Source organism: Ranitomeya imitator, chromosome 2 (assembly GCF_032444005.1).
Source record: "Ranitomeya imitator isolate aRanImi1 chromosome 2, aRanImi1.pri, whole genome shotgun sequence".
Lineage (NCBI taxonomy): Eukaryota > Metazoa > Chordata > Amphibia > Anura > Dendrobatidae > Ranitomeya > Ranitomeya imitator.
In genome coordinates this window covers 269,168,744-269,181,389 of record NC_091283.1, presented here as the reverse complement: position 1 = coordinate 269,181,389, position 12,646 = coordinate 269,168,744, and the positions used below count along the sequence as shown (strand labels likewise).

The 12,646-nt window shown below is 43.7% G+C and overlaps 1 protein-coding gene across 1 annotated transcript in view; it reads right to left on the bottom strand.

Annotated features, from left to right (window-relative positions):
- The window catches only part of PECAM1 (platelet and endothelial cell adhesion molecule 1), a 55,697-nt gene that overhangs the window by 25,200 nt on the left and 17,851 nt on the right, over positions 1–12,646 (bottom strand). Inside the window, exons 10-13 of the mRNA XM_069749143.1 lie at positions 10,678–10,705; positions 9,241–9,311; positions 8,806–8,865; positions 8,655–8,723 (exon numbers count right to left, since the gene is read on the bottom strand). Of these exons, the coding sequence (XP_069605244.1) occupies positions 8,655–8,723; positions 8,806–8,865; positions 9,241–9,311; positions 10,678–10,705 (228 nt within the window). The remainder of the gene's footprint in view (positions 1–8,654; positions 8,724–8,805; positions 8,866–9,240; positions 9,312–10,677; positions 10,706–12,646) is intronic.

Genomic DNA, 12,646 nt, shown 5'->3' with positions numbered 1-12,646 from the left:
AACAGTATCACTAGGTGATAGGATCCCCTAACAGTGCCCCCATAACAGTATCACTAAGTGACAGGAACATTGCTCCCATAACAGTATCACTAAGTGATAGAATCCACTAACAGTGCCCCATAGAAGTACAGCAATGCAGTGAGCTGGTCATCCTCACTTCTAAATGCACAGGAGCTGCCCTCCCGCCTGTTGAGGCATTTTCCGGGGGCAGTATAATGACATTCACAGCTGTGTGTATTGTGCTGTACACTGCAGGTAATAGCACAGAGAATCCGACCTCCAATCACGGCCTCATATCTAGGAAGTCCTGGCTCAGAGATCCCAAGAGAGGAAGCCGATATATTCCTGAAGAGCTCTATACGGCAAAACTCCACACGGGGACACCCAGAACGTTCTCGCGCAGAACTGAGCAAAAAATATACAGGAGATTCCTCCTGTGCAGCATAGAGTGCACCACCCTGTACAGCATACAGGGCATCCCCATATACAGCATACACTACATGCCCCTGTACAGTACACAATACATCCCCTGTACAGTATACACTAGATCCCCTGTACAGTGCAAAATACGTCCCAATGTACAGTATACAGTACATCCCCTGTACAGTATACAATACATCCCCTGTACAGTATACAGTACATCCCCTGTACAGTATACACTAGATCCCCCTGTACAGCATACACTACATCCCCTGTACAGTATGCACTACATCCCCCTGTACAGGAACACATGGGCTACTTGCACAGTGAACAAGTCTGTATGATCATGTTCACACACCACCAAGAAACCTGAAGACACAAAAGAGAATAGTAAAACCAAAAACACTCAGTTTGAAAAAATGTTGCAGTAATCCGCAAGTGCTAGTAAAAGATGTAAAAAACAGGGTATTTGGTTGATACGTTTTTTGCAAAAAATGTATACTAAGCTGCTCTACCAATCTTCACGGTATACCCTTATCAGAGCAGTCCTAACTAATGTATGCAATCCCTATCTGATGTATTTAAAAACCTGATCATCTGTATATAACCTGTGTGAACAGGGTTCAGAGAGGAAAAATCCATGTGTGCATACAGGGTAGAACAGCTTTTGTGCAGATAGCCCAAGAGGAGTGGTGGAACTCCCCAGTCTTGTAGACACAAGAGAACAATTATGGAAACAGGAACACATGGGCTACTTGCACAGTGAACAAGTCTGTATGATCATGTTCACACACCACCAAGAAACCTGAAGACACAAAAGAGAATAGTAAAACCAAAAACACTCAGTTTGAAAAAATGTTGCAGTAATCCGCAAGTGCTAGTAAAAGATGTAAAAAACAGGGTATTTGGTTGATACGTTTTTTGCAAAAAATGTATACTAAGCTGCTCTACCAATCTTCACGGTATACCCTTATCAGAGCAGTCCTAACTAATGTATGCAATCCCTATCTGATGTATTTAAAAACCTGATCATCTGTATATAACCTGTGTGAACAGGGTTCAGAGAGGAAAAATCCATGTGTGCATACAGGGTAGAACAGCTTTTGTGCAGATAGCCCAAGAGGAGTGGTGGAACTCCCCAGTCTTGTAGACACAAGAGAACAATTATGGAAACAGGAACACATGGGCTACTTGCACAGTGAACAAGTCTGTATGATCATGTTCACACACCACCAAGAAACCTGAAGACACAAAAGAGAATAGTAAAACCAAAAACACTCAGTTTGAAAAAATGTTGCAGTAATCCGCAAGTGCTAGTAAAAGATGTAAAAAACAGGGTATTTGGTTGATACGTTTTTTGCAAAAAATGTATACTAAGCTGCTCTACCAATCTTCACGGTATACCCTTATCAGAGCAGTCCTAACTAATGTATGCAATCCCTATCTGATGTATTTAAAAACCTGATCATCTGTATATAACCTGTGTGAACAGGGTTCAGAGAGGAAAAATCCATGTGTGCATACAGGGTAGAACAGCTTTTGTGCAGATAGCCCAAGAGGAGTGGTGGAACTCCCCAGTTTTGTAGACACAAGAGAACAATTATGGAAACAGGAACACATGGGCTACTTGCACAGTGAACAAGTCTGTATGATCATGTTCACACACCACCAAGAAACCTGAAGACACAAAAGAGAATAGTAAAACCAAAAACACTCAGTTTGAAAAAATGTTGCAGTAATCCGCAAGTGCTAGTAAAAGATGTAAAAAACAGGGTATTTGGTTGATACGTTTTTTGCAAAAAATGTATACTAAGCTGCTCTACCAATCTTCACGGTATACCCTTATCAGAGCAGTCCTAACTAATGTATGCAATCCCTATCTGATGTATTTAAAAACCTGATCATCTGTATATAACCTGTGTGAACAGGGTTCAGAGAGGAAAAATCCATGTGTGCATACAGGGTAGAACAGCTTTTGTGCAGATAGCCCAAGAGGAGTGGTGGAACTCCCCAGTTTTGTAGACACAAGAGAACAATTATGGAAACAGGAACACATGGGCTACTTGCACAGTGAACAAGTCTGTATGATCATGTTCACACACCACCAAGAAACCTGAAGACACAAAAGAGAATAGTAAAACCAAAAACACTCAGTTTGAAAAAATGTTGCAGTAATCCGCAAGTGCTAGTAAAAGATGTAAAAAACAGGGTATTTGGTTGATACGTTTTTTGCAAAAAATGTATACTAAGCTGCTCTACCAATCTTCACGGTATACCCTTATCAGAGCAGTCCTAACTAATGTATGCAATCCCTATCTGATGTATTTAAAAACCTGATCATCTGTATATAACCTGTGTGAACAGGGTTCAGAGAGGAAAAATCCATGTGTGCATACAGGGTAGAACAGCTTTTGTGCAGATAGCCCAAGAGGAGTGGTGGAACTCCCCAGTCTTGTAGACACAAGAGAACAATTATGGAAACAGGAACACATGGGCTACTTGCACAGTGAACAAGTCTGTATGATCATGTTCACACACCACCAAGAAACCTGAAGACACAAAAGAGAATAGTAAAACCAAAAACACTCAGTTTGAAAAAATGTTGCAGTAATCCGCAAGTGCTAGTAAAAGATGTAAAAAACAGGGTATTTGGTTGATATGTTTTTTGCAAAAAATGTATACTAAGCTGCTCTACCAATCTTCACGGTATACCCTTATCAGAGCAGTCCTAACTAATGTATGCAATCCCTATCTGATGTATTTAAAAACCTGATCATCTGTATATAACCTGTGTGAACAGGGTTCAGAGAGGAAAAATCCATGTGTGCATACAGGGTAGAACAGCTTTTGTGCAGATAGCCCAAGAGGAGTGGTGGAACTCCCCAGTCTTGTAGACACAAGAGAACAATTATGGAAACAGGAACACATGGGCTACTTGCACAGTGAACAAGTCTGTATGACCATGTTCACACACCACCAAGAAACCTGAAGACACAAAAGAGAATAGTAAAACCAAAAACACTCAGTTTGAAAAAATGTTGCAGTAATCCGCAAGTGCTAGTAAAAGATGTAAAAAACAGGGTATTTGGTTGATACCTTTTTGGAAAAAAATGTATACTAAGCTGCTCTACCAATCTTCACGGTATACCCTTATCAGAGCAGTCCTAACTAATGTATGCAATCCCTATCTGATGTATTTAAAAACCTGAACCCTGTTCACACAGGTTATATACAGATGATCAGGTTTTTAAATACATCAGATAGGGATTGCATACATTAGTTAGGACTGCTCTGATAAGGGTATACCGTGAAGATTGGTAGAGCAGCTTAGTATACATTTTTTGCAAAAAAACGTATCAACCAAATACCCTGTTTTTTACATCTTTTACTAGCACTTGCGGATTACTGCAACATTTTTTCAAACTGAGTGTTTTTGGTTTTACTATTCTCTTTTGTGTCTTCAGGTTTCTTGGTGGTGTGTGAACATGATCATACAGACTTGTTCACTGTGCAAGTAGCCCATGTGTTCCTGTTTCCATAATTGTTCTCTTGTGTCTACAAGACTGGGGAGTTCCACCACTCCTCTTGGGCTATCTGCACAAAAGCTGTTCTACCCTGTATGCACACATGGATTTTTCCTCTCTGAACCCTGTTCACACAGGTTATATACAGATGATCAGGTTTTTAAATACATCAGATAGGGATTGCATACATTAGTTAGGACTGCTCTGATAAGGATATACCGTGAAGATTGGTAGAGCAGCTTAGTATACATTTTTTGCAAAAAACGTATCAACCAAATACCCTGTTTTTTACATCTTTTACTAGCACTTGCGGATTACTGCAACATTTTTTCAAACTGAGTGTTTTTGGTTTTACTATTCTCTTTTGTGTCTTCAGGTTTCTTGGTGGTGTGTGAACATGATCATACAGACTTGTTCACTGTGCAAGTAGCCCATGTGTTCCTGTTTCCATAATTGTTCTCTTGTGTCTACAAGACTGGGGAGTTCCACCACTCCTCTTGGGCTATCTGCACAAAAGCTGTTCTACCCTGTATGCACACATGGATTTTTCCTCTCTGAACCCTGTTCACACAGGTTATATACAGATGATCAGGTTTTTAAATACATCAGATAGGGATTGCATACATTAGTTAGGACTGCTCTGATAAGGGTATACCGTGAAGATTGGTAGAGCAGCTTAGTATACATTTTTTGCAAAAAACGTATCAACCAAATATCCTGTTTTTTACATCTTTTACTAGCACTTGCGGATTACTGCAACATTTTTTCAAACTGAGTGTTTTTGGTTTTACTATTCTCTTTTGTGTCTTCAGGTTTCTTGGTGGTGTGTGAACATGATCATACAGACTTGTTCACTGTGCAAGTAGCCCATGTGTTCCTGTTTCCATAATTGTTCTCTTGTGTCTACAAGACTGGGGAGTTCCACCACTCCTCTTGGGCTATCTGCACAAAAGCTGTTCTACCCTGTATGCACACATGGATTTTTCCTCTCTGAACCCTGTTCACACAGGTTATATACAGATGATCAGGTTTTTAAATACATCAGATAGGGATTGCATACATTAGTTAGGACTGCTCTGATAAGGGTATACCGTGAAGATTGGTAGAGCAGCTTAGTATACATTTTTTGCAAAAAACATATCAACCAAATACCCTGTTTTTTACATCTTTTACTAGCACTTGCGGATTACTGCAACATTTTTTCAAACTGAGTGTTTTTGGTTTTACTATTCTCTTTTGTGTCTTCAGGTTTCTTGGTGGTGTGTGAACATGATCATACAGACTTGTTCACTGTGCAAGTAGCCCATGTGTTCCTGTTTCCATAATTGTTCTCTTGTGTCTACAAGACTGGGGAGTTCCACCACTCCTCTTGGGCTATCTGCACAAAAGCTGTTCTACCCTGTATGCACACATGGATTTTTCCTCTCTGAACCCTGTTCACACAGGTTATATACAGATGATCAGGTTTTTAAATACATCAGATAGGGATTGCATACATTAGTTAGGACTGCTCTGATAAGGGTATATCGTGAAGATTGGTAGAGCAGCTTAGTATACATTTTTTGCAAAAAACGTATCAACCAAATACCCTGTTTTTTACATCTTTTACTAGCACTTGCGGATTACTGCAACATTTTTTCAAACTGAGTGTTTTTGGTTTTACTATTCTCTTTTGTGTCTTCAGGTTTCTTGGTGGTGTGTGAACATGATCATACAGACTTGTTCACTGTGCAAGTAGCCCATGTGTTCCTGTTTCCATAATTGTTCTCTTGTGTCTACAAGACTGGGGAGTTCCACCACTCCTCTTGGGCTATCTGCACAAAAGCTGTTCTACCCTGTATGCACACATGGATTTTTCCTCTCTGAACCCTGTTCACACAGGTTATATACAGATGATCAGGTTTTTAAATACATCAGATAGGGATTGCATACATTAGTTAGGACTGCTCTGATAAGGGTATACCGTGAAGATTGGTAGAGCAGCTTAGTATACATTTTTTGCAAAAAACGTATCAACCAAATACCCTGTTTTTTACATCTTTTACTAGCACTTGCGGATTACTGCAACATTTTTTCAAACTGAGTGTTTTTGGTTTTACTATTCTCTTTTGTGTCTTCAGGTTTCTTGGTGGTGTGTGAACATGATCATACAGACTTGTTCACTGTGCAAGTAGCCCATGTGTTCCTGTTTCCATAATTGTTCTCTTGTGTCTACAAGACTGGGGAGTTCCACCACTCCTCTTGGGCTATCTGCACAAAAGCTGTTCTACCCTGTATGCACACATGGATTTTTCCTCTCTGAACCCTGTTCACACAGGTTATATACAGATGATCAGGTTTTTAAATACATCAGATAGGGATTGCATACATTAGTTAGGACTGCTCTGATAAGGGTATACCGTGAAGATTGGTAGAGCAGCTTAGTATACATTTTTTGCAAAAAACGTATCAACCAAATACCCTGTTTTTTACATCTTTTACTAGCACTTGCGGATTACTGCAACATTTTTTCAAACTGAGTGTTTTTGGTTTTACTATTCTCTTTTGTGTCTTCAGGTTTCTTGGTGGTGTGTGAACATGATCATACAGACTTGTTCACTGTGCAAGTAGCCCATGTGTTCCTGTTTCCATAATTGTTCTCTTGTGTCTACAAGACTGGGGAGTTCCACCACTCCTCTTGGGCTATCTGCACAAAAGCTGTTCTACCCTGTATGCACACATGGATTTTTCCTCTCTGAACCCTGTTCACACAGGTTATATACAGATGATCAGGTTTTTAAATACATCAGATAGGGATTGCATACATTAGTTAGGACTGCTCTGATAAGGGTATACCGTGAAGATTGGTAGAGCAGCTTAGTATACATTTTTTGCAAAAAACGTATCAACCAAATACCCTGTTTTTTACATCTTTTACTAGCACTTGCGGATTACTGCAACATTTTTTCAAACTGAGTGTTTTTGGTTTTACTATTCTCTTTTGTGTCTTCATCCCCCTGTACAGTATACAATACATCCCCTGTACAGTATGAACTACATCCCCCTGTACAGTATACACTGCATCCCCCTGTACAGTACACAATACACCCCCCTGTACAGTATACACTACATCCCCCTGTACAGTCTACACGACATCCCCCTGTACAGTCTACACGACATCCCCCTGTACAGTATACACTACATAACCCTGTACAGCATACACTACATCCCCCTGTACAGCATACACTACAACCCCTGTACAGTATACATGACATCCTCATGTACACTATACAGTACATCCCCCTGTACAGTATACACTACATCCCCCTGTACAGTATACAATACATCCCCCTGTACAGCATACACTACAACCCCTGTACAGTATACACTACATCCTCCTGTACAATATACACTTCATCCCCCTATACAGCATACACTACATGCCCTGTGCAATCAACACGACATCCCTCTGTACAGTATACACGACATCCCCCTGTACAGCATACACTACAACCCCTGTACAGTATACATGACATCCTCATGTACACTATACACTACATCCCCCTGTACAGTATACACTACATCCCCCTCTGTACAGTATACACTACAACCCCTGTACAGTATACACTACATCCTCCTGTACAATATACACTTCATCCCCCTATACAGCATATACTACATGCCCTGTGCAATCAACACGACATCCCCCTGTACAGTATACATGACATCCTCATGTACAGTCTACACGACATCCCCCTGTACAGTATACACTACATCCTCCTGTACAGTATACACTACATCCTCCTGTACCGCATACACTACATCCTCCTGTACCGCATACACTACATCCCCTGTACAGCATACACTACATCCCCTGTACAGTATACACTACAGCCTCCTGTACAATATACACTTCATCCCCCTATACAGCATATACTACATGCCCTGTGCAATCAACACGACATCCCCCTGTACAGTATACACTACATCCCCTGTACAGTATGCACTACATCCCCCTGTACAGTATACACTACATCCTCCTGTACAGTATACACAACATCCTCCTGTACCGCATACACTACATCCCCTGTACAGCATACACTACATCCCCTGTACAGCATACACTACATTCCCTGTACAGTCTACACTACATGCCCTTGTACAGCATACACTACATCCCCTGTACAGCATACACTACATCCCCTGTACAGTATACACTATATCCCCTGTACAGTCTACACTACATCACTCTGTACAGTGTACACTACATCCCCTGTACAATCTACACTACATCACTCTCTACAGTCTACACTACATCCCCCTGTACAGTCTACACTACATCCCCCTGTACAGTCTATACTACATCCCCTGTACAGTATATACTACATCCCCCTGTACAGCATACACTACATCCCCCTGTACAGTCTACAGTACATGCCCTTGTACAGTCTACACTACATCCCCCTGTACAGTCTACACTACATCCCCTGTACAGTATACACTACATTCCCCTGTACAGTATACACTACATCCCCCTGTACAGTCTACACTACATCCCCCTGTACAATCTACACTACATCCCCCTGTACAGTATACACTACATCCCCTGTACAGTCTACACTACATCCCCCTGTACAGTCTACACTACATCCCCCTGTAAAGTATATGAGGGGTATAATCAGTATTACACATGAGCTCTATACTGGGGACGGTCATCATTATTTGGGTCACCTTGTTCTGCTCCAGTACTGGTAGTGTCGGCCACTGATTGCGCCCCCTCATGGTTGTGCTGGTTGTTTCCTGTAAAGAATGAAGTAGACAGCATGGTGATACGCTGCATGTGTATGGGACTGCAGGACTACTGCACTCAGCATCCTCCTACCTGTGCTCTCCTCTGCAGACTTCACCACAACGTAACGCTGCTCATCATCCTCAACATTACCTGTCACAGAAAAACAACCTGGTCACAGCCGAGACCCTGCAACAGGAGTGTCACAATGTGTCTGCAGCTCTGGGGGTGACTGGAGGATAAGACACGATGTAACAGCAGAATACTGACAGCAGCTCTGGAGGTTACTGGAGGATAAGACACAATGTAACAGCAGAATAGTGAGTGCAGCTCTGGAGGTTACTGGAGGATAAGACACAATGTAACAGCAGAATAGTGAGTGCAGCTCTGGAGGTGACTGGAGGATAAGACATGATGTAACAACAAAATAGTGAGTACAGCTCTGAAGGTGACTGGAGGATAAGACACGATGTAACAGCAGAATAGTGAGTGCAGCTCTGGAGGTGACTGGAGGATAAGACATGACACCTATTAAGGGCTCCCCTCCTTTCGTCTCCTCCGTCGGTTTCTCACTGTTTGTGGTTGGGATCTTTGATGATCTGTTAATTAAGTAGAAGAGACCATCAGATTATTATGCAGGAGTTGTGCGGCCCCCGGACAGGTGATAGTGGCGTCCTCTCTCCCCAAAGAAATGATGTAGGTGTCCTCCCCCATGGACAGGTGATGGTGGCGTCCTCCCCCCTGGACAGGTGATGGTGGCGTCCTCTCCCCATGGACAGGTGATGGTGGCATCCTCTACCCATGGACAGGTGATGGTGGCTTCCTCTACCCATGGACAGGTGATGGTGGCGTCGTCTCCCCAGGGACAGGTGATGGTGGCGTCCTCCCCCCTGGACAGGTGACGGTGGCATCCTCTCCCCATGGACAGGTGACGGTGGCGTCCTCTCCCCATGGACAGGTGATGGTGGCGTCCTCTCCCTATGGACAGGTGAGGGTGGCGTCCTCTCCCCATGGACAGGTGATGTTGGTGTCCTCTGCCTATGGACAGTTGATGGTGGCGTCCTCTCCCCATGGACAGGTGATAGTGGCGTCCTCTCCCTATGGACAGGTGATGGTGGCATCCTCTCCCTATGGACAGGTGATGGTGGCTTCCTCTCCCCATTGACAGGTGATGGTGGCGTCCTCCGCCCTGGACAGGTGATGGTGGCTTCCTCTCCCCCTGGACAGGTGATGGTGGCGTCCTCCCCCCTGGACAGGTGATGGTGGCGTCCTCTCCCCATTTACAGGTGATGATGGCATCCTCTCCCCCTGGACAGGTGATTGTGGCGTTCTCCCCCCTGGACAGGTGATGTTGGCGTCCTCTCCCCATTTACAGGTGATGATGGCATCCTCTCCCCATGGACAGGTGATGATGGCATCCTCTCCCCATGGACAGGTGATGGTGGCGTCCTCTCCCCATAGACAGATGATGGTGGCGTCCTCTCCCCATGGACAGGTGATGGTGGTATCCTCTCCCTATGGACAGGCGTTGGTGGCATCCTCTCCCCATTGACAGGTGATACTGGCCTCGTTTCCCCATGGACAGGTGATGGTGGCATCTTCTCCCCAAGGACAGGTGATGGTGGCATCCTCTCCCCATGGACAGGTGATGGTGGCGTAGTATCTTTTTGTGGGTTGCACCATTTTTTGTAAAGCTTATCAATAAAAATGTTGTATCTTTTATATATGGTTGTGGTGCTCCCTTCCGTGTAGACTTGATCTGTTTCTCTGTGGGTTAAGTTGCTATTTTCTCAAGTCCACGGTGAGTCCCAACATCTATACATTCAGCGGTGCCCTCCGCCTTCATGAACTCCCCGACAGGTGATGGTGGCTGCCCCCCGGGTCAGGTGATGGTGACGGACCCCCGGGACAGATGATGGTGGCAGACCCCCTCCCCCTGACAGATGATGGTGTCGGCCAGATTACCTGGTCTTCTCTGATGTAATGTTTTTCCCTGCAAGAAAAAAAGGAGAAAATGAAACTTCCAGGATTCATCGCAAATGTCACAAAGGTGAAAGCCAAAGAGGAAGAGCAACAACCTCCAGAAACCACCAGGGATGTATCATTAACCCATCCACTACCCCAGAGCACCAGGGATGTATCATTAACCCATCCACTACCCTAGACCACCAGGGATACATCATTATCTCTTCTACTACCGTAGACCACCAGTGATGTTATCATTAACCCATCCACTACCCTAGACCACCAGTGATGTTATCATTAACCCATCCACTACCCTAGACCACCAGGGATGTATCATTAACCCATCCACTACCCTAGAGCACCAGGGATGTATCATTAACCCATCCACTACCCTAGACCACCAGGGATATATCATTATCTCTTCTACTACCGTAGACCACCAGTGATGTTATCATTAACCCATCCACTACTTTAGACCACCAAGGATGTTATCATTAACCCATCCACTACCCTAGACCACCAGGGATATATCATTATCTCTTCTACTACCCTAGACCACCAGGGATGTTATCATTAACCCATCCACTGCCCTAGACCACCAGGGCTGATATCACTGATAAATCCACTACCCTAGACCACTAGGGATATTATCATTAACTCGTCCACTATCCATGACCACCATGGATGTTATCAATAACCGATCCACTACCCTAGACCACCAGGGATGTTATCACCACCTCTTCTACTACCCTAGTGTCACGACTTTGTTTTCGGGTGTCCTGGGATTTTCACTGTCCCTAACGCTAGGGGTGCCCTTGCTTGCCCTCTATCCCGGATTACTTCTGATGGTGAAGATGCCAGGATCACGTACCTTGCTTTAGGTCCTGAATCCGCTCTCAGTCTGTACCCTTTCCCCACCCAGGGAGAGGGGAGTGGAAGTGTACCGTAATACACCAACCAGACTCACAAGGTAATAGAAACAGGGGAAACCGAAAATACCAATCATACAAATATACTCACACATAACAGAGGAATGTATCGGGGAGTGGAGCATGGGGAAAAACCAGAGTAGGAGAAGAAAGGGCACTCTCAAAACCTAGCAACAGTCACAGAAAAATCCACCAAACACCTTGTCCAATAACCACCACCAACAACCTCCAGCCATGCAGCATAAGCTCACTCTGACAATGAGGGCTAGCCAGGGCCCAGATTATATAGGGAAGTGGCTAACAGTGAACAGTTGAGAACCTTAATGCAGGAAAGCTTCCAGGAGCTCTCAACTGAGCAGATTAACCCTTGCACTGATAAAGAATCCTGCACCGTTTAATATGAAGGTGAAGTTCTTCTAATCCTTGCAGGAGTAGTCGAAATCAGACGTTGCGATCTTCTAGCTCCTCTCTGTCGCGATAAACCTGTGACACCTAGACCACCAGGGATGCTATCATTAATCAACCTACAACCCTAGACCACCAGTGTATGATTAACCCTTCAACTACTGTACACCACCAGGGATGTTATCACTAACCCATCAACTACTCTAAGCCACCAGGTATGTTATCCTTAACCCTTCTACCCTATACCACCAGGGATATTATCATTAACCCTTCTACTATCCTAGACCACCAGGGATGATATAACTAACCCTTCTACTACCCTAGACCATCAAGGATATTATCAATAACCCTTCTACTGCTCTAAATCAACAGGGATGTATCATAAACCCATCCACTACCCTATACCACCAGGATCGTTATCATTTACCCATCCACTACCCTATACCACCAGGGTCATTATCATTAACCCACTTAGCACTCTAGACCACCAGATATGTTTTAATTTTTCTACTACCCTAGACCGCCAGGAATGTTGTCATTAGCTATTCTACTACGCGAGACCACACGGGATGTTATCATTAGCCCTTCTATGCCCTAGACAATCAGGAATGTTATCATAAACCCTTTTACTACCC